This window comes from Pipra filicauda, unplaced genomic scaffold (assembly GCF_003945595.2).
Source record: "Pipra filicauda isolate LSUMZ 115617 unplaced genomic scaffold, ASM394559v2 scaffold116_size3395265_pilon, whole genome shotgun sequence".
NCBI classification, from domain to species: Eukaryota; Metazoa; Chordata; class Aves; order Passeriformes; family Pipridae; genus Pipra; species Pipra filicauda.
Window position 1 is genome coordinate 1,520,192 of NW_024103618.1, and position 19,345 is coordinate 1,539,536.

At 39.9% G+C, this 19,345-nt stretch overlaps 1 protein-coding gene across 8 annotated transcripts in view; it reads right to left on the bottom strand.

The window, feature by feature from the left end:
- GABRA4 (gamma-aminobutyric acid type A receptor subunit alpha4) overlaps positions 1-13,693 on the bottom strand; it is a 119,244-nt gene extending 105,551 nt beyond the window's left edge. For 5 of the 8 annotated variants that reach the window (XM_039384941.1, XM_039384939.1, XM_039384937.1 and 2 more), the window contains exons 1-5: positions 13,459-13,679; positions 13,230-13,348; positions 4,032-4,099; positions 1,364-1,584; positions 1,179-1,261 (exon numbers count right to left, since the gene is read on the bottom strand). In XM_039384941.1, the coding sequence (XP_039240875.1) occupies positions 1,179-1,261; positions 1,364-1,584; positions 4,032-4,099; positions 13,230-13,348; positions 13,459-13,541 (574 nt within the window). In that variant the 5' untranslated portion in view covers positions 13,542-13,679. Of the gene's footprint in view, positions 1-1,178; positions 1,262-1,363; positions 1,585-4,031; positions 4,100-8,643; positions 8,745-13,229; positions 13,349-13,458 lie in introns of those variants that run through there. The other 3 variants (XM_027717735.2, XM_039384952.1, XM_039384950.1) reach the window with 3 other exon arrangements.
- Between the last annotated feature and the right edge of the window lie 5,652 nt (positions 13,694-19,345).

The following is a 19,345-nucleotide window of genomic DNA, read 5'->3' on the forward strand; positions in this document are numbered from 1 at the left end:
ATCCCTACACAGTCCAAACTCCTGTTAAAATTAAATCAAATCAGTCTTACATTTGAAATGGCTACATGTTATTTCAAGTTTCACTGCAGGAAATATCAGATTAGTGCTCAGCAAAATTTCTGCCGGCTGGTGATCTTGCCTGAAGAAATATGATGCCTGTGGAGGAGCCCCCACTATCGAAGTACCCCTATCATACAGCTGATACCACAGACAAATCTTGCAGCACCTGGTCTCCAGTCTCACTGTAACAGGCATTAAAAATTGTATCAGAGCAGTGTCTTTAATACCCCCCTTTAGGTTGACTACCCAGCTGTATAAGATAATTTATGCTAAGGAAAAACTACGAGGGTTCTACAGCCATTTGTGACTTCAGAGCTCTGGTGTCAAGGAAAATAGAATAATGTCCAGCTACTGACTACATCAGAGAGTCTAAAGCAGAGAAGTTAGCGACCAAGAAGTCTTGTAAGAGTGACAAGATAGTTAATGGACTGTACCAACCATCCCCAGGGGGTCTCAGAAGTCTCTGCTTTGGATTCATATCAGGGAACCATAACTACCTCCCTTGGTTGTTCTGCAGCATGTTCCAAAATGTTCCTTTTAGTCAAAGTTTGGATGTTTTGCAAAAATCTACATCTGATCTCAAAGTAGAAAAGTCATCTGCACTAAGATTCTTCTCACCAGTTTAAAAACTATTTATCTCATCTAAACTTGCCATGCAGACAATTACAACTAAGGATCAAATCTCTGCACATAACCTCCACATCTACCTTAGGATGCCAATGTACCTCCACTACCTGTACAGAAAGGCAAATAATCTGCTTCCTTAGGTGCCTTTTACCTGAATGTTATAAATTGAATTTGTCTTCTCCAGATAATCACTTCACTAGGTATCCAATTCCTTATTGAGAACCAAGAAAAACTATATATTTCAAGCAACTGTGTAATCAGAATAGTCAGGTTTAACATAATAGCTGAATCATTGACTGCTTTTCAGTTCTCTGGGTTTAATTTTTAAGGTCCTAAATAAAATTCCCAAGGAACCTAACAGGAGTTTTGTCTGCATAGGGATTGTGTATCAAGACATATCTGTATATATTCAGAAAGTCTAGTAATTGCTCAAAATTTACTTCTACTATTTAAATGCTGTATTTACAAGAAATTTCATAATTGCAACTTACAACTCCCAAATTTGAGAGGACAAGCATGACCATCCATGGGAAAATCCACTAATCTCATGGGACACTCTGCACTTATTGTAAGCCTATAATGGAACAAATTAAATAGTCTCTGGTTGCCATTTTGTCTGGGCAGTATAACGTTTGCATACAGTAATTGTTAGAAGTCAAACAAACATATTAGATACCTCATTGTGTACAGGATGGTGCCATTTCTCATTATTCTGAAGAGTTTATTTGGGGCTGTCATATTATGTGCAACAGACTTTTTTCCATTCCTGAAGAAAGTGTCAGGAGTCCACACCTTCGAGACCATCAGGTTGTTAAGTCTTAAAATTTCAATAGGGCCATCATATTTTAATCTTTTATCTATCCATGTCTGACGAAAGAAGACATCCATTGTATATTCCTGTATTAAATTGCAGAAAAACAAAGATCACGTTTGCATGTGTGTTTCCTGTAAAAGAAGAAATCCCTCAGGAGCAAAGAAACCATTAGTAAAGAAAATACCAAGTCTACTATATAAACATATTTCCACCAATTAAAGTAAGTGTCTTGTGTACTTCTTAATCGCTTAATTTCTTATATTAGTCATATCAATAAATTACTACACATTTAATCGTTAAGGAATAATTAATCTAATTAGGTTGCAGGAAGCAGGCAATTGAATTTGTAATCAAGTATATAACTGGAAACAAAATGATCTCTGACAAGAAGTGTCAACAGATTTTTAAAGAAAATATATCCATCAATTTGCTGCTGCTGTCTAAATTAAAAATAGCAGGACAAACAATTACTTCCACTTTAAAGTTAGGAAAGAAAAAATTTCATCTCATGGAAAGTAAGCTTTTAGCTGAGGAAAGCTAAATAAGTTCTTTGCCATGCCCACAAAACATGGATAATAAATTATATGTAGACTTGCATACATACACATTTTTTTAAACTATGTAACTATCCCATTAACCCTCAGAAAAGCCATACAGATGCTCCAACAAAACCATGCAAACAACTGCAGAACAACACGGGCACATCATGAGAAATAATATGTGAATGAATGGATGAAGGAAGCATTTCTCATCTCAGGAAGCTAAAGCATTTCACACAAAAAAAAAACATCCTGTGGCATTGAAAAAGGCAACATGGAAAGCTTTGAGTCCTTTTTAACTCACAGTTGTGACTTTGTTAAGCAAACAATGTTTTCTAACTTTGTTTCAAACTCTTCTGTATAATGTTACCATTGAAACTACTTGTCAGGCCATATCTATTTGCATTCGCAATGAGGCACATCTACTGGTGTAATGCATTTTAGGATTATATCTGTCTTCTTTTCCATGACTGTATCCTTCACTGTGATTTATAGTTAATCCATGAAAAGTGTCTTTTCTAGTGTCATGTCTTGCTGGTGACTTCATAGCTCACAAGTAGTAGTTTCTGTTATTAGCTTCTACGTGACAGATTTTGTAATGTAAGGTTTCAACCGCTTTCATTACGCTGGGTACCAAAGCAACTAAAAAGACATTCTGATCATCCCCTGTACTGAGACCATATCACACCTCACCGTTGCAGTGAATTTTCTGAGTGCAGCCACATTACATTGGGTCACTTATGGATACATTAACTAAAAAGTATTCCAAAAACAACCCCTGGATCCTTCCTGACTAATATAGCCTCCTAACTGAATAGCCTCCTAACTAATCCCTAATGATGAAAGGGGAAATATCTGCTGTAAAGTCTCCTTTTGCAAGTTCCTTACCTACCTTCAGTCCATGTTATCACTTCTGTCTTCTCCAATATAACTAGTAACTTCCCATATGCCACCATGTCAAATGCTTCAATGAAACCTGAGAGATGCCATGCAGCCCTCATTGTAGTTTTTAGGCACTTATTACTAGATTTCCTTAGTATTTTCAGATTCTTGTACCCCTTGTCACACTGACAAGCATCATACTGTACATGACAATCAATGAAGGGGTAAGATGCATTTCAACATCAGACTGCTGTCACAAATGTAGCCCTTGAAAAAATATTTTGCTATTGCATGCCTTTGCACATGATAGAAGCAAATCAGGTACACCACAAAGTGAATGACAACACTATATGGGAAGAAAATTACTACCCTGAAACTACCTTTTCCATAAACAAGTTCAGTTCAGCACACATATGGTTGTGTTACTTCCATAGGATTTCTTGAATAATTTATAAAAAGAGAAACTACTGTATGATTTAAGGGTATACTACTGCATTTTAGAAGTTGATGAGAGTTCTGCTGGATTTGACCTTGAAAGCAAAAGGCATTCAGGCCCAAATAACAGAACATGTAAATGTAACATTTCTCCTCTCTTACTATTTCATGCATGTCACTTGGACGTTCAATTTCTGCAGATAGCTATGAAAACTCTTATCAGTCAAACATTTGCTGAAAGCGATGCAAAAAGGAGCATAAAGATCAGCAAAGGGTATTCGTCTGAAATGAAAATGTCAACAAGTATTTGTGATGTCATTATTATTCACCTGAGAATAACACAAGTTTCAGAAATGAAAAGCAATTTCAAAGATATTACATTTTCCCCACAAGTAGACTGACTTAGACACTCCCTGGAAGGCCTGATCCTGCCTCTACACCATGAAAATCTGTTTTAAATCCTATGAAGCGAATTTCTTAAGCCAGCCAAAACTCACTGAAAGTGTGACCAGAATCAGGCCTGATGGATCTAATTATAACTTGTAAATTAAGCTGTTACTAATCTTGCCTAATTTGCATGATTGACAGAACAGTACAGATGAAGCATCCACTCCTACTGCAGTTAATGGTTTCTCAGAGCCAGGAAACGGCATTTGAATCTCAGAAATACATACCATTTCTACATCAGAAACAGGTCCAAAACTGGTGACATATATATCTGTTTTGACTTCAGTAACAGGACCTAATGTATGAAAAGGAAGTGAGCAAGAAAATTTGAATTTTGCAGGTCAACAATTCCCATAATGATCCTGGCGTGTGAACAGTTACCGCTTTCAGGGTTCTGTGGATGAGCAAGAGCAAAATGCAAACAAAGGTCAATTCAAGATAAGTCTAGAATAAGAAGCACTGCTCAATTACCTTTACCACATAAGTAAATCAAAAGCAGCATTTCCATGCAAATCCCCATTCAGCAAACTAACTTTGACCAGTGACTAAGAAAACTGATGCCAAAAAATTAAAAGGCTCACTGAAAATACCATGCTAATTAACAAAAAGCACTGCATTCAGGAAATCCACTTTCCTCATGGCATTTATTACTAATATTTGGTCCTACTGGTAATAACTGGACTACAAACATTAGCATGCCATGCACTGGGCAATTTAGTATTGCAGGATCAAGAACTGCATCCATATCCCATGATGTATTTAAGTGCTTTAATACTAACATTCAAAAGAAAAGTTGGATGTCCAAGCACTTTTGAGAGTCTGAACCTATGCCCACATCCTGCTACAAAGCCCATCTTGAAAGAGCTGGAGTTATTTAGGACATTGTTAAATAGAGGGCACTGAGTAGAGGTCTTGCACTCTCACAGCTGCATACGGCAAATCAACCATCAGAGAAAGCAGTTTCACTTTAATTATCATTTCCTTTACTACCTTGAAATTTCAGAGGGGCATTCACTCTACAGTTCCCCTTAAACCAAAGAACACACACACTAATATCACTGGGATTTAGGTCTGTTCCCAACGTAAAAGGCTAGAAAGCTGCTAATCATTACCAGTTGCTAAGATGATTCTGTGATCAAAGCAATAGCTAACAGTTTAATTCAGGTAATTAACTCACAGCATAAATTAAAATATTAAAAAAAAAAAATCTACTGACGGTCTTACCAAACAGTATCTGTTTGAAAAAACAGATATGATCTACAAATTCACAACCAGTTTCTAAACCCCTACAACTCAGATTTCTAAAGAGGATAAGTGGCTCACGTCTGTTAATTCAGGCTTTAACATAGTATTTGCAATCTAAAAATGAAAGGAGGAAAGACTCAACAGGGTTAGCAGCAGAAGAATATGTCCCTCTTGAAAAGAAAAAAAAAGTCACTCTTTACAGATGTCACTTTAAATCAAAGGGTAGAAGGAAAAAAACAAGTACGCAATGGGAAAACAGGGAAACTATACTTCTTGCACCTAGAATGAGTCCCAAGCTATGAACAAAAAATAAAATAAAACCACATAAAATAATTTTACTAAAGAATTTGCAAATTATGTAGGGAAGAACAGCTAAGAATTTTTCAACTAAATGTCAAAAAAATGACTGCTGGAAGCTAAGTTTCACAGACATTTTTTCAAGACATAGTCTAAGGAAAATTCACTGTACAAGAGTTGGTAGCTCAGTGGTCCTTGGAAAGTAGGATAGTTTGGCATGTCTGTCTCGAAGAGGTTTTAAGAAGCAACTCCCAGGTTCCAGATAACACACTTTCATACCACACCATTTGTTTTGCAGTGGGTTGCTCTCTGGACACGTCAAATGGAAGCTGCTCCCCTTTCTACAAATAAAAAAGTGTTTATTAGGTCAGGGAAATCCATGAGTGTTTGGATCATTCATTTTACTGACAACGCAGTCCAATGACATTTCCTGAATATAATTATTTCTGGAGAGCAGAAGAGCTCCAAGAGATTAGAAGTGAAGACATTCATCTACAGTGTTAGAAAATAGGAGAGAAAATAGAAGAGATTTAACTGCAACTGACCTCCCATAATCACACTACCACTGTAATTTATCTAGGATTGTTTTAAATATATAAATATTTATTTCACTTAAACTTGAAATATTTCTGAAATCAGTTCTATAGAAATGAAAAAAAAGTCATTTTCTCACATAGCTTTAATAAGAAAATGCAGGAATTACTCTTTGTTGCTCAATAATAAGAGAATGAAGAATATTGAGTGCAGTTCCTGCTAGAATCCCTTTCAGGAACTGAGAGCAATATTCAGTATTCTTTTATTATTGAGTAACAGAGACTAGTCCCTGAATTCCTTTCAGGAACTGCTTTACTTGTTAGTTCTAAGAAACTAAATAGGAATAGACCTGAAACAAACCCCCAACCTTTAACTGCTTTTCTTCTGATGGTATATTCTTTTCTTTAGCTCATAGAACACTGTAATTTTCTAGCCATACCAACTTGAGCAAAGGGACAGATTTTTCCCAGAGGCACAAGCTGCTTCTCCTCAGACACTGATTTCTTCTGTTTCATTAAACGATTACAGCTTCTCAGGAATCAGTGTTTAGAGCCTTTTTGCAGATTTGTTTTTTGGAGTTTCTCAGAAAGAAGGGGAAAGTTAAGACCAAGAAGCTAACCTCCAAATCTTCAAGCCTATGACTTAATGCTATTAGAAATACTATAGCAGCAGCACAGGACTAAAACTATGCTTGAGTTCACTCTTCAGTAACTGTTATTCTGTTCTCAAACATTTATTATTATGACCCATGAGAAAGAAGGAATCAGAAACTCTCAGACAATAATGAGGCCACAAAATAATGTTTACTTTTGGTTGCTTGCCCAACATGATGGCAGAAGAGTGACAAAACAAATGTTAAAATCACATTATAGTCCACTAGAAAAATGGCAGATGAATGAGTATCTAGAAATATTTTAGGCATCCTAACAGTTATCCAGCTAGTACTGACATACAAATCCTTGCTTTGCAGCCAAAACCTTTGCCAAACATTTCAATGTCTGGTAGGAGCAAATACAGCAGCAAGAGACAGTGAAGCTGATTATCTCCCTAATGCTTTCTCTCCAATTGCAGCCGTTTCATGCTCCACATCTTCCACCTACATTGGCCTTAACAGTAATAAAATGACAAATCTTGGATTTTCTAGCATGTCCCAGTACTTAATGCCAACCCAGGAGTATCTATGGCGACACCAATAACTCTCTCTTATTCTTCTTGTTCTAGAAGAAAACGTAACTCCAGTTGGTAACAATAGTGGGGGTATAAATAGTGAGTCATGCTGCTGCTTCTTTTTTAAACTATTATTAATAGTGGGAATTCCTGTCAACGAGGAGGTGATCTGTAGTCACCTAACCTACTTTTACTGGTGATTTAAACAGTCCTCCAAAATAAATGTGTTGCACCACTAAATCAGCTCAGGTTCTGCAAGCAGAAGATCCTATCAGAATCCCTAACACCCTATTACTGGCAATAAAATGCAGTGAGTTGTAAGAAGGCCAATTAACTTTGAATGTGACCATTTGGGCTTATCCCTCAATGGATGTTAAGTATCTATCCACCATAAATCTTTAGGAATGCTGAAGAACTATTTATAACATACCGTTGTGTATTTTTATGTCAATGAAATAGGAGGAGAGTCCTACACACTGCAGTGGGAACAGTTAAGTCTGAATCACTGCTTGCAAGATAATACACTTTAAAGAAGCTCAAGCAGGATTAAAAGCAACCCCTGCAAAAAGCCAGAATAGTTCAGTGGTATAGATGTTACATGTGGGCTGAAGAAGCGATGCCGGGCCCTAGCCCTGTGAAGATGAACATAAGACAGCTCTCCCATGCATTTTATGTCAACATATGGGTTGAACTGCAGCACAGCTTCCAAGGAAAGACTTTGGGCTCCATTAGTGCCGCGTCTCCATAGGCAACTGTCACTGCAGAGATCTCCACTGTATGTAAACAGTCAAATCCTGCACAGGCTTTCTGTGTATTGCAAATTTTGCCATCAAAAATCACACAACTAAACGGGAACATTAACAAACAAGTCTGTACAAAGGTTTCAGCATGCAAAGTACAATTTAAATGCTAAGTGCAGTTATTGCTGCTATTATGAGATCAGTCCCAGGATACATAAACCACATAAAATTGTATTACATCAGTTCCTACAGCTACATTAAAAAAAAAGTAGTTGCTACAGATTTTTTTTAAATATAACTACATGTGAAAGATTTGGTGCTTTCTCTTTCCAAATTCTTGCTTCCTGAATTGGGTTGACATTTTTTAAATGAAGTGAAAAAAAAAAAAAAAGAAAAGAAAAAGCCATCATATGAAGCATGTTCTCTTGTTTCATTTTATCAGAGAACAGTTGAGGACACCTGCTATAAGTAAGAATTCTATTCAGAAGCCAGAACAAGTAGGTAGGGCATTTTTAAAAAATTAAAGTAGAATTCAAAAACCTGGGCTACATTCTCTACCAAAAGACAACACAAAAAACACGGGAGCACACAATAACCCTTGTCTCTATGTACGTTTATCCATCAGCATGTCTGAACCTGAAAAGGGGAAAAAATACCTCCAGAAATTAAGAGATTACTGATTTTTTGCCTGTTTATCAGCAGATCATCTCTGCTGAGACAGCCAATAAGCTTGATACTGGTGCCAGTTTTCATGATGTGTACACCTGTCTACTAAGAACTGGACTATGAATATCAGCTAATTTTATACAGATCACTGAACAACAGACAGATGGTAATGACTTCAAGGATTACTAACCTGGGCCAAATTCAAATCCATCACCTACAGGTATCTAACACCATATCCTGTTAAGCTTTGAGTCATCTACTCTCACCAGCTGAGGAAGACTGGACAACTGCCTGAAAAAAAAAATGACCAGCTTCACTTTACAATGCTCACTTCAAGTCCATTTGCAATCTAAAAAACAAAAATAAATTACAATATCTATTATGCTGAGCAATGGAACCTTGAAGGAACACGTGAGTTCCTAGTAAGGGCAGATAATCATGTAGATATTTTTATTTTCTCTAAAACCAGAAAATTGTCTTTGCTCTTCAAGTGTATTCTGTGTTTATTTTCTGATTAAAGTCCTGCATTGACAGGAAATGAAACTCTTCAGAAATGCTGTTCATCAGCTGAACATCACACAGCCTAGACAGGGCTGAGAAGCCCTCTCCTACCCTTCCTATGGGAGACAATAACCAATATATTTAATTCCACCAAGTACTCAGGTGCATTTTCCCAGGTATGAGATCATGAGAAAGAATATGAAAAGAGAAAGGAAATAAAAAGGGAAATGAATGCACACAGTCCTGTTCCTTCTACTCATGAGTCAGTCTATGTGGCAGTTTTCAAAGAGAAAGCCACAGAGCTAACACCATTTCAGTAGCTGATAGTGAGACTCAAAGCTCATGCCAGACTCTACCTCACACAACCAAACAGAACTCAGGAAGGGAAAGGGCTTCAGCTTCCACTGACTGATGGGCAATCACACCACAATGAGCCAGTACCACACTGTGGGCAACACCAGCAGCTTGTGGTTAGCAGGTTTCACAGTCAGTCAATCTAAGACCCTTGGGCAGGAGGCAAGTCACACATCACCATCTTTCTTTGGTCTGGCCACACACTTGGCCATTAAAGGCAAGACACCAGAGATGAGATGTTCTCTAAAAGGCACAATTCATTAAAATGAGCAGATACATGGCAGCATGCAGTGATGCTGCCCTCATCAGCTTCAGTCTCTCTTTTCCTTCCTACTTCCCTAAATCCTGGCTTAAGTGTGATGAGATACTGTATCATGAAAGTTTCAAAGACACCATTACATTTTTTAAAGTTACAATCCAATACAGGTTTGAATGGGCTCTTGCAGGCTCTTGCTTATGTCAAGAGTTGCTCAAGTACAGTCTGAAACCAGGCATGAGTTTAAAATAGCAAATCAGACTCAGGCCTTTTACTTCAAGTGAATAACGCTCCTTTCAAAGACTTTGGAATTCTACTGTCACTTTGAAACTAATCACCAAAAAGGTAGCAAGGTGATTTTCAGAGCAAATCCAACTTTTTTAACTTTCTATAGTTTTCCTTCATGCCATACACAAAATTTTTAAAAGCAGATGAAAACTGGAGACAGGGTTTAACTGGAAATGCTTTTACTTCAAACTTTTACGGCTGAATCAAAATAGTACTGTGCTAGTACTCTTGAAGTTTTCCAGCAGATAATGCTTTTAATTGAGGACACCACAAGCGGCTTCTGTAAAATCCCTGTTTTTATAGAGTGGTTTTGACCAGGAGACCCACTTAGATTACAAATTGAACGCTGCAATTCCAGACAATGATATAACCAAGCATGCAGGTCAGGGAATGAACTGACTTCATTTCCATCACACTATTTTCAAACAGCCAACAGCATTACTTTATTCATTAGTCCCTAAATACCTTCCCTCTACTAAAATTCAAAACTCTTATGCATTTAAAGTCTTCCTGACAGCAGCTCTGAGGTTTTTTTTCTTTCCTACACAAAACTGCCTATTCTGCTTTGTTTCATTAAATTTCTAGGTGACATTTCTTTGCTTCTGTCTTGCATCTTTAGATTCCCTCCCTCCCCAACTTAATGAGAACTTTCACTTAAATGATCTTTAATAAGCTTTCTCATAAACCCTTAGTGTCTATTACACTAAGCACTGTGAGGTTTGGTAGTAAGTGACAACAACTTTTTAGGTTTCTGACATTCATAAAGTGAATTTTTAATGAAAGGTGTTAATTCAATGACATGGAGAACTTCATTCTTATATTAACCCTCAACATACGCCATGCTCCCATATAAGCACCACCAAGACAAGCTTCCATATACTCCACTGAGATTCCCCACTCTTCTAGGAGACAACTTCCACATTTGTAAGCATGCTCAAGAAATTTAACTTCTCCTCCATAACTACCACGGAGAATTTTGATCCAGTTTTTGGAAATCTCCAAAATCAAACATATTCTACTCACTCTGCACGCGAAGAATCTTAATCCATTGTTATTTGTGATAACTATGGAATATACCAGCAAAATTCAGAATATGGCTACTTCCCCAAGTCTGATTTTAAAGATAATTTGCACCAGAATTAGAAATATTTTCATTAATTTGAAGTTTAAAATCAGCATCAGTCAGACCTCTGTGATGCCTTTTGTTCTTAAAATAAAACCTCCATTTCATTTCAGGCCATGTGAAAACTAGACAGTAAATCAGCTTCAAGAAGAAAACAAAAGTAAGTATTCTACTATACTTTCCATCTCTAAATATTCCCATCCCCTATGACATTTTGTTTGCTACCTATGCTATAAACTAGCGAGTGACCCACTTTTAAGATATAAATCCCATTTATCATAAAGATTTATCAGCACAAAAACCCCAAAATATAGGGAAAAGTTGATTTTGATATTCTATATTTCAATAACTAAGCCATAGTTATTACTCTGAGTAATGTCAAAAAATAGAATTTGATCAATTGCAGAAATTTCTTTCTTTCCTTGGTTTTGTTGAGGGTTTTTTTCCAAAGTTGTTCCTCAAATCAGGTGAAGATAATTTTCACTGTAAGGAGCTAAGGAGGCAAGCATCATTTTCAAAAACAAAGTATTTTTCACCCATGTTTTACTTAAAAGTTCAAAACTCAAAGATGAGTTGTTTAAATCATACAAATGGTTATAAAGAAGGAAGAAGAAAGAAGCAGTACGATATCCATTTTCTGAAATATTCACCCAGAAGTGTTTTCCCCAAGCTGAAATCTGAGAGTTTTTTTCCTCCCTCTCTCATTTATTTTAATACTGCCAATATGAAAGCTCAAGAAGATACAATGAACTTTTTCTCCTTGATTCCATTTTGCTGAAAGTCTCCAATACTTACAGGGGAAGAAGTTCTACTCTTGCAAAATATTCTGCAAAGGACAACTGTATTAAAATGAAAATCAACATATATTACATATTTAGTAGTTGTTTAATTTTGGAAATCTGATAATGCCCATAAAGCATCTTTGCTAGATGACTAATTAGTTGGCATTCAACCTAAAATGATGCCAAACATAGCACATCTCTTGTACACGTGCAGAAGTGTCTGTAACCTCTCCGCAAAGACTAAACTGCAAAAGGCTATCAGTTCCCAATGATTTCTCTGGGTGTTAACAAATTTAGCTTCCTTCTCACTTAATGTGTAAGCTAACTTCAGAAGGCCTCGCTTATTCAATACACTCAAAATAATAAAAGAGTGATCAACGGTGCCAGGTGTTGTCCTCTAACAACCACGATCATACATGTGAGCACTGTATGTGGCATGTGGGGAATGTGTTGGTATACATGTCAGTGTAGATGGATCACGTGTATGAAGAAGGTACTTTCAGAGGAGGAAGAAAGTATTTCGCAACATAAACCTACGCAAGGATCTCATTCAATCTTGCATAGGAAGCAGCCTATAATACCCTTGTTACAGATTTGTGCATTATAAGAAGGGCTGTAGCATTTCTTTATAAATCTTTTTTTTCCTACTTTTAAATTTATGTTTTTAATATCTTCATTTCAGATTACAAAATATTTTTTTATTTTGCCCGGATTTTAATGATTTTTGGTTCCAAGTCCCTACACAGAAACATTAAAATCAATAAAGAATAGCAAGTCTGGCTGCCTCTTCAGCATCACAAAACTGCGTCTTAACAGCCTGGGGTATCAGAGGCCCCAAACCCCCACATGCAGATCACAGGTGAAGGCAAATTTGAAACTCCTCCACATCTAATTCCTATACAGCAATTAAATCTACCACTTCTAAACCAAAGCTGGAATTTCAGCACCTGTGGTAAAAAACTGGTGTGCTCAGGCACCCGAGCTCTGGTTTTCCCTAACTACTGGAACAGAACCCATCGAAGACCTAACCTCTTAAGCTGGTTAAAAGTACACTTGTTTCTATTAGGACCCGACCGCGGCATTTACAGGTCAAAAACTGTCAAGAAGAATCTGGATGCTAGACAGGACCCTCCATCCCCATGAAGCCAACGCACACTGCCTTCAGGGTTTATTTTTCCTCCAGCGCAGCAGCCCGAGCCCGGGATGTGGGCAGAGCAGCGAAGCGGGGGATGAGCCCGGGACCGCCCCAGCGGGGCCCCCACAGCCGGGACTGCGCAGCACCCCCGGCGCTTTCGGGGCCAGGAGCTGCCTCGCTGCCGGCCCTTCCCGGAGAGCTCAAACCCCGGGGCGGGGAGTGGGGACACACCCCCACGTTTTCGGTCAGTAACGGGTCGGACGAGCGGTGACCGCTGCGTCCCCCGCCCCTGCCCAGCGACCCCCTGCCCGCCGCCGTCACCGCGCCGCCACCGTACCCCCGAATCCCGGTCGCAGCCGGTTGTCATAGCCATCCAGGAGGCTGTTCAGGATACTGGTGAAATTCTCCGGCCACAATTTCTCCTCTTTTTTGCTCTGCCCGGGCGGCCCGGTGAGACTGCGAGGCAAAGAGGGAGCGGGTGAGCGGAGCCGCCGGGAGCCCGCGGGGGACAGCGGCACCGGGACCGGCCGCCCGGGGCCCCCCGGCGCCGCCGCCGGGGTACTCACCACGTCGCCAGGCACAGGCAGTGCAGGAGGGCGATGGAGAGACCCGAGGACATGGCGATGGCTGGCTCCTTGGCAGAAACCATCTTTGCATGCCATACTTCACGCCTGGGCACGTTAAGCGCCTCGTCCGGGGCGGGGAGGGGGGCGCAGGGCCCGGCGGGGGGGCGGCGGCCCCCGGCGGTCCCACATGCGCGGCGCCCCGGTTGCCAGGCGCCCGGCACGGGCGGAGGAGCGACTTTCCCCGCACCGTTAACTCTCTCGGGGCAACAGGCACCGCTCCCGCCGCGCCCACTCCCGCCCCGCCCGCTGCCCCGCGCTCCGCCCCGCGCTCCCCTCCCGGCCGGGGCCCGCAGCCCGCCCGCTGCCGTGCGGGGCGGAGGGTGGATGGGGGCGTCGCGGGGATGATCGCGGGGGTGATCGCGGGGGTGATCGCGGGGGTGATCGCGGGGGTGATCGCGGTGGCGAAGTCTTCGTTCGTCCCGATCGCCTCTGCTCCCGGAGGGGGGAACAAAACTGAGAGCGGGGGCGGGAGGGGGTGATTAATTCCCCGGCGAGGGGGATGTAGAAGCAGATGGGAGAGGAGCCGGGGAAGGAGAACAGGAGGGGAAAAGAAGCTCTGACTTCAAGGTTAAAACAGAGCACACCTTTGCAAACCAAATGGGAACGAGTGGGTTATCCCAGGTTTCTAAAAGCAAAAAATGCCAGAATAAGTGAGTGTTTTTATATTATATCTCGTTTTTTTTCTTTTTTCTTTTCTTATCATTCCTATAATTAGGAAACAAGATTTGGTGACCCAAAAAAATTCCATTATGCAAGGTCTAAGGGATTCTGCAAGAATTACAGTAAAATCCACTCAGAAGTGTTGGTAGTCTGTCACAGGCTATTGAGATGGTTGGGTGGAGTGGGGAAGAAAGGGGGAAAGGAGGAAAATGGGGGATGTTCTCCACACAATAGGTATTGGCAATAAAAAACTTGTTTTCCTGATCAAGTGTGCTGGAGAGACAATTATTTAGGTTTGGAAATCAGTGTGCATGTCAATTTTAATGAGGATGGTGAAGTTCATCATGCAGGGGCATGTTAGGGCAGGTATTGTAATTGACATAAAAAGGTTTTATTCATTACTTGCTACAGTATCTTCCAGCACTGAAATGCCTGACTATCTTCAAAACTACTGTACTCTTGAAATCTTCCTGATTGTACTTCAGAGCTTGTTCCAGCTAGGGTGCCCTTTGCTGATTCGTTTGAAAAAACAATTAAAGCTGTGCTTGAAATCCATTTAGCTTGCTGACGCTGTTTATCTTTCAAAAAACTCTGTCTAGGCAGTCAGTTCTGCTTCCAATTTTAAAAGCCCTATTTAGGCCTCTGCAGATTACTAGTCTGCTTCCTGAGATTCTGACAGTATCTTCATCTCCTCACTCCTTACAGGATCCTGTTCTGACTGCCTTACTGGCATGACAAATGCTCTGCTAAAACGTCCCAGAGTGGGGCAGCCTGGCTATGGACAACATGCACATTCTGTGCAGTATTTACAAGCCTGGACAATGCAGACGGTAGGATGTCACACCAAGGTCACTTCAGCTCCTGTAATGAGGCTCTGGGAGCAACCCATTTAACTCCACATACAGGTGAAAACCAGCATGACAGCCAGAGTCCACTGCCCTGGCTTCATTAGCAAACTGGTCAGGAACAACAGAAGGATGGATGCACAGCTCTTCAGGAGTCTGATTTCACTGGAGTCAGATAAATTTGTCTGGGTTAATCAGCCACTTTTGATTTTCTATAAAGTGTTGTGACTTGTTTTCCTGGACCAATCTTCCGCTCTAGCATGGCCTGTGCCAAGAGGATACTTAGAACTGGCCTCCAGGAAAGAACGTCTCTAGTTTTCTCCCTCACAACAAAAAGTAATCCCTTGTTCCAGAATACTGGAAGTATTTCTAAGTGAGGTTATCTCATCTAGAGACATCTCAGTAAAATTTTGCTGGCAGAAGCCAAACTCAAAAATTAAAGCGAGGGTAATAGATGGTAATGGAGAACTGGGCAGAATCCTGGTGGCTAGTCACAGACACGGAGCAAAACATGGCTCTAAAACACTGTCACTTCTAGCAGGTGCTGAGGAAGAAAGGAAATAAGACCCTGGCAGAGCCGCAGGCCCCCTTGTGTTTAGACTGTTTTATTACCTTCCACATATGTATAGACACCTGTGCAAACTGAAATGGAAAAGTCAAGTGGTATTCACTAGTAATGATCTCACCACATGAATGTCACGAGAAATGCTATCACACAACCCCCTCTCAAATCCATACCTGGCGTCAATAGCTCTGCTACAGGCAGAAATCAAAGAAACTCACTCCATTACCTCCTTTCATCAAATCTAGGAGCTGAGCTGGTCTTTGAATGATTTCTAAATTCTTTAGAACAAAGAATGATATTATTAATACCTTTTGCCTCTTCAGTACAGATAATTCAGTAAAGTAACCAAAGTAACATACAGTAAAGGTAACATCAGGTTACAAGATTTGTGGACATGCCATACCAGAGCAAGAAGTACTCAAGGCTTTTAAGAAGATGTTCATGTTGCTTTTTCTAAGAAAATGTAAACATAGCGCCCTTTTGTCACACCCAGCCTGCCTCAGGTTGTATTGGTGTAGGATCCAGGTGCCATATTAGTCCCTACAAGTGCTAAAACTAAATAAAAAAATCACTTTCTCTAAATCTAGAAAATTAATTCTAACATTTCTCAAATTTATCAGTGGTTAACATCTCCCTTAAATCCAGCAATAACTATCAAGAACTCCATAAGACTAATACTAAAACCAGAGATCATTGTCCTTGATATCTGAAAAACTGTGTCATTTGTAGATTGCTGAAGCTTTTACAAAACTAGGCTTGAAGGAAAGATAAACCAGTTAAAAAGAACAGTAAACAGTCTTGTAAGCCAGATGTATCACTTCTGAATATTTGTTTATTATTTCTGATATATGCATTGCTCTGGTTAATTTCAATTTTTTTTTAATTATAACTTAAGAGCTATTCTAGATTTTTTTTTTTTTTGCAATGTATTTGTAGTATAGACACACAAACTCCCAAGGTGCTTGTCTCCAGCAGATGTGTGCTGATTTGAAAAATACCGCTTCAAATGGTCTTTGATCTCTTCACAGAATATCTGGGTTATACCATCTCTCTAAAAGAACTTGGTGACTCCAAGAAGGATATAGTGGTCACAGGCTGGATTGATGGTCTCTGAAAGTGTTTGCTGAATTCAGCGTTTTCCCAGCTTCTCCAGCTTTTACCACAATTATTCCAAGATTTCTCTGAAGAAATCTCACCCATCGGGGACTATTGTAAGAAGGGACTATTTTTGCCAGGCTCCATATGCTCAGAAAGCACTTGAATTTCTTAAATAGATTTTTTTTTTTGTTACTGTCCCTATGCTGATGTATCCTACTAATGATTTTTGATGAAACAGACAATCTGGCCAAGCCTCAAAAGCAGTTTTATCCAGAGTTATGGATCTTCAAGTATAGCTTAATCATTTTTTATTTGTCACAACACACAGAGAAGCAGAAATTTTTTAATCACAATTCCCATTTCTATTTTACCATCAGATTAAGTGGAAACAGAAAGGAAGTTTGTTCTTTTCTTGTGGAAGACTTTATCTAACCTTTCCAGGTTTGGATTTTTTTCATTTGGATTTTTTTCCCTTTTGTAAACTATAGGCTCTATCAACACTACAGGTTATATGGGTAAATTTTAGGTTACATTCTTTTCCCCAGCAGATTTCATTATTCAGCTGATTTTGATATGATTTAGTTCTAGCATCAAATCTCTAAAGATTTGAAAGCCTATATGAAAAAGACTGTGAAAATCTTTAATGCCCAGCTATATGTTGCATATTTAAAAGCCTCTAACTTTTAGAAAAGAGACGATAAAACTGGGATCACTGCCAAGCGTCTCAATGTTTCTTTACTTAAATAGCTAAGTCATTGATTTCTTGGATTTTTTACAGTTTCTACCCATATCAATAGAATTTCTTACGGTCTTGATCAAACAACTTGTCTTCCCATACATCCTTTTTTAAAATCAGGGGTTAAGTTTCCATTCTTTGGAAAACGCATACCCCAATCCCATGTTTGGTAGATGACCAAGATAAGGTATGGATACCTTTTCTGTACAGCTAACTAAAGGGTCTTTCACTCCCCTCCACTCCTGCATCCCCACTGATTAAAGAGATCATGGAAATCTACAAAAAAACCACCTGTCTTTGGGTTTATCAAGACTTTGATCTGGAGTTCAGGGTAGCCTGTACTACCCGTTCAGGGAAGAGTATTCCATCAGTGGGGATACCAGGACACTGTGGACCTTGATTGCACCTCTAATAATGTGGTTATGTTTAAGGAGTGTGGATTTTGGGCATATCAGTTGCAACTTAAGTTCTGCTCTGGAAACAGTAAGACAGATGCTTAAGTTCTTTCTGGTTCTTCTTCCAGGCCAGGTTTCCCTTTCTGCTGTAGTTATAGTAGTTTTGTTTCCAGGTTCTTACTTCAGTATCTGATTGTAAAGTTTTCACCTACGTACTTCCTTCTCTCAAGAACTTAGTCTCGATAGATAAGACAAAGTAGGAAGTGGACACAATAAAGTACTATTATTTCTGTTTTGCTGGGAACAGAGATGTAAAAAACTTAAGTGGCAATGCAACACCACGTATGAAATGGAACTGCTTCCCATATAAAAAATTTGCAGCAGAACAGGAGCTTAATTCCAATCTGCTATGACCCAGGTCAGTTCTCCAATCACTACCTGATCTGTCTTTTCAAAGCACAGCATAAGCTCTGTGTAAAACTGAATCTTCAGCTGGCCCAGCTTTGTTTCACTTCCATGGCCAGAACTCCTACGAAACTGCAGAAACTGATGCTGACATGCATTTAGCCGTGTATTTTTTCCTCTGACATATGGTATTTACAAGACTGTTCTACAGAACCATGGTTATTTTAACACACATGTCCTTGATTGCTTGGAATAAAACTAGAAAATCCTTTGAGTACCAAATATATATATATATTTATATACACACAGACACATGTATATATTGCTATTACTGATTGTAAGAGGATTTATGTGGATTCTAGTGATTGACACATTGATCTTTAAGGAGGTAAACTGTGAGCTTCATATTTAAGACCTTTACACTGCAATGGAAATGTGTTTGTGGAAGCACTCACTGCAGGAGCTGCAATGTGGGGCAAAAAGGTGTTGTCAACAAGAAAGCACTAGAGGATTCATATGCCTCCATCTCTTCTTTCTCATCTGACCCTAACACTTCCCCAGCACACACACTCATATCACTGACCCATGCCCATCTGCAGCAGGAGCCCAGAGATGCAGGGGCCCTCAGGTCAAGTCACAGTCACATCCGCAGTGACAAAATGGGGAATCAAGCAGGTCTCCTGACTTTCTGTCTCTAAAATGGCCATCCCCAGAAAAGTAAGATAAGAAGACCTCTTCATGCAGGGAGGAAATACAGATTTTTCTAAAAGCAGTACAAGGCTGTCTTTGTTTCATTGAGGCTAAGGCAGCCAAGGTTATGGGGAGGAATCTGGGAAGCCACTGCCCTGTACACTGCCTTCCCCTGTCAGGGCTGCCACGTGTATTGCAAAATGTGTCAAAATTTTTGGTTGCCCCGAGCAACAGTTGCAAACCTTCTGCAGCATTCAGATGTGATAGGCAGGGCAGAGAGGGGCAGGGGGCTGAGGCAGGGCGAGCTTGTGGGGGCTGCTATGACTCAGAAGGAGAGAGGAGGAAGGCTGGGTGCTCCCATTTGCAGTCTCCTTCAGTTTTCTGCTTTCAGGCAGAGCCTCCTGCTCTGCCACATGCTTTTAAGACCACTGCA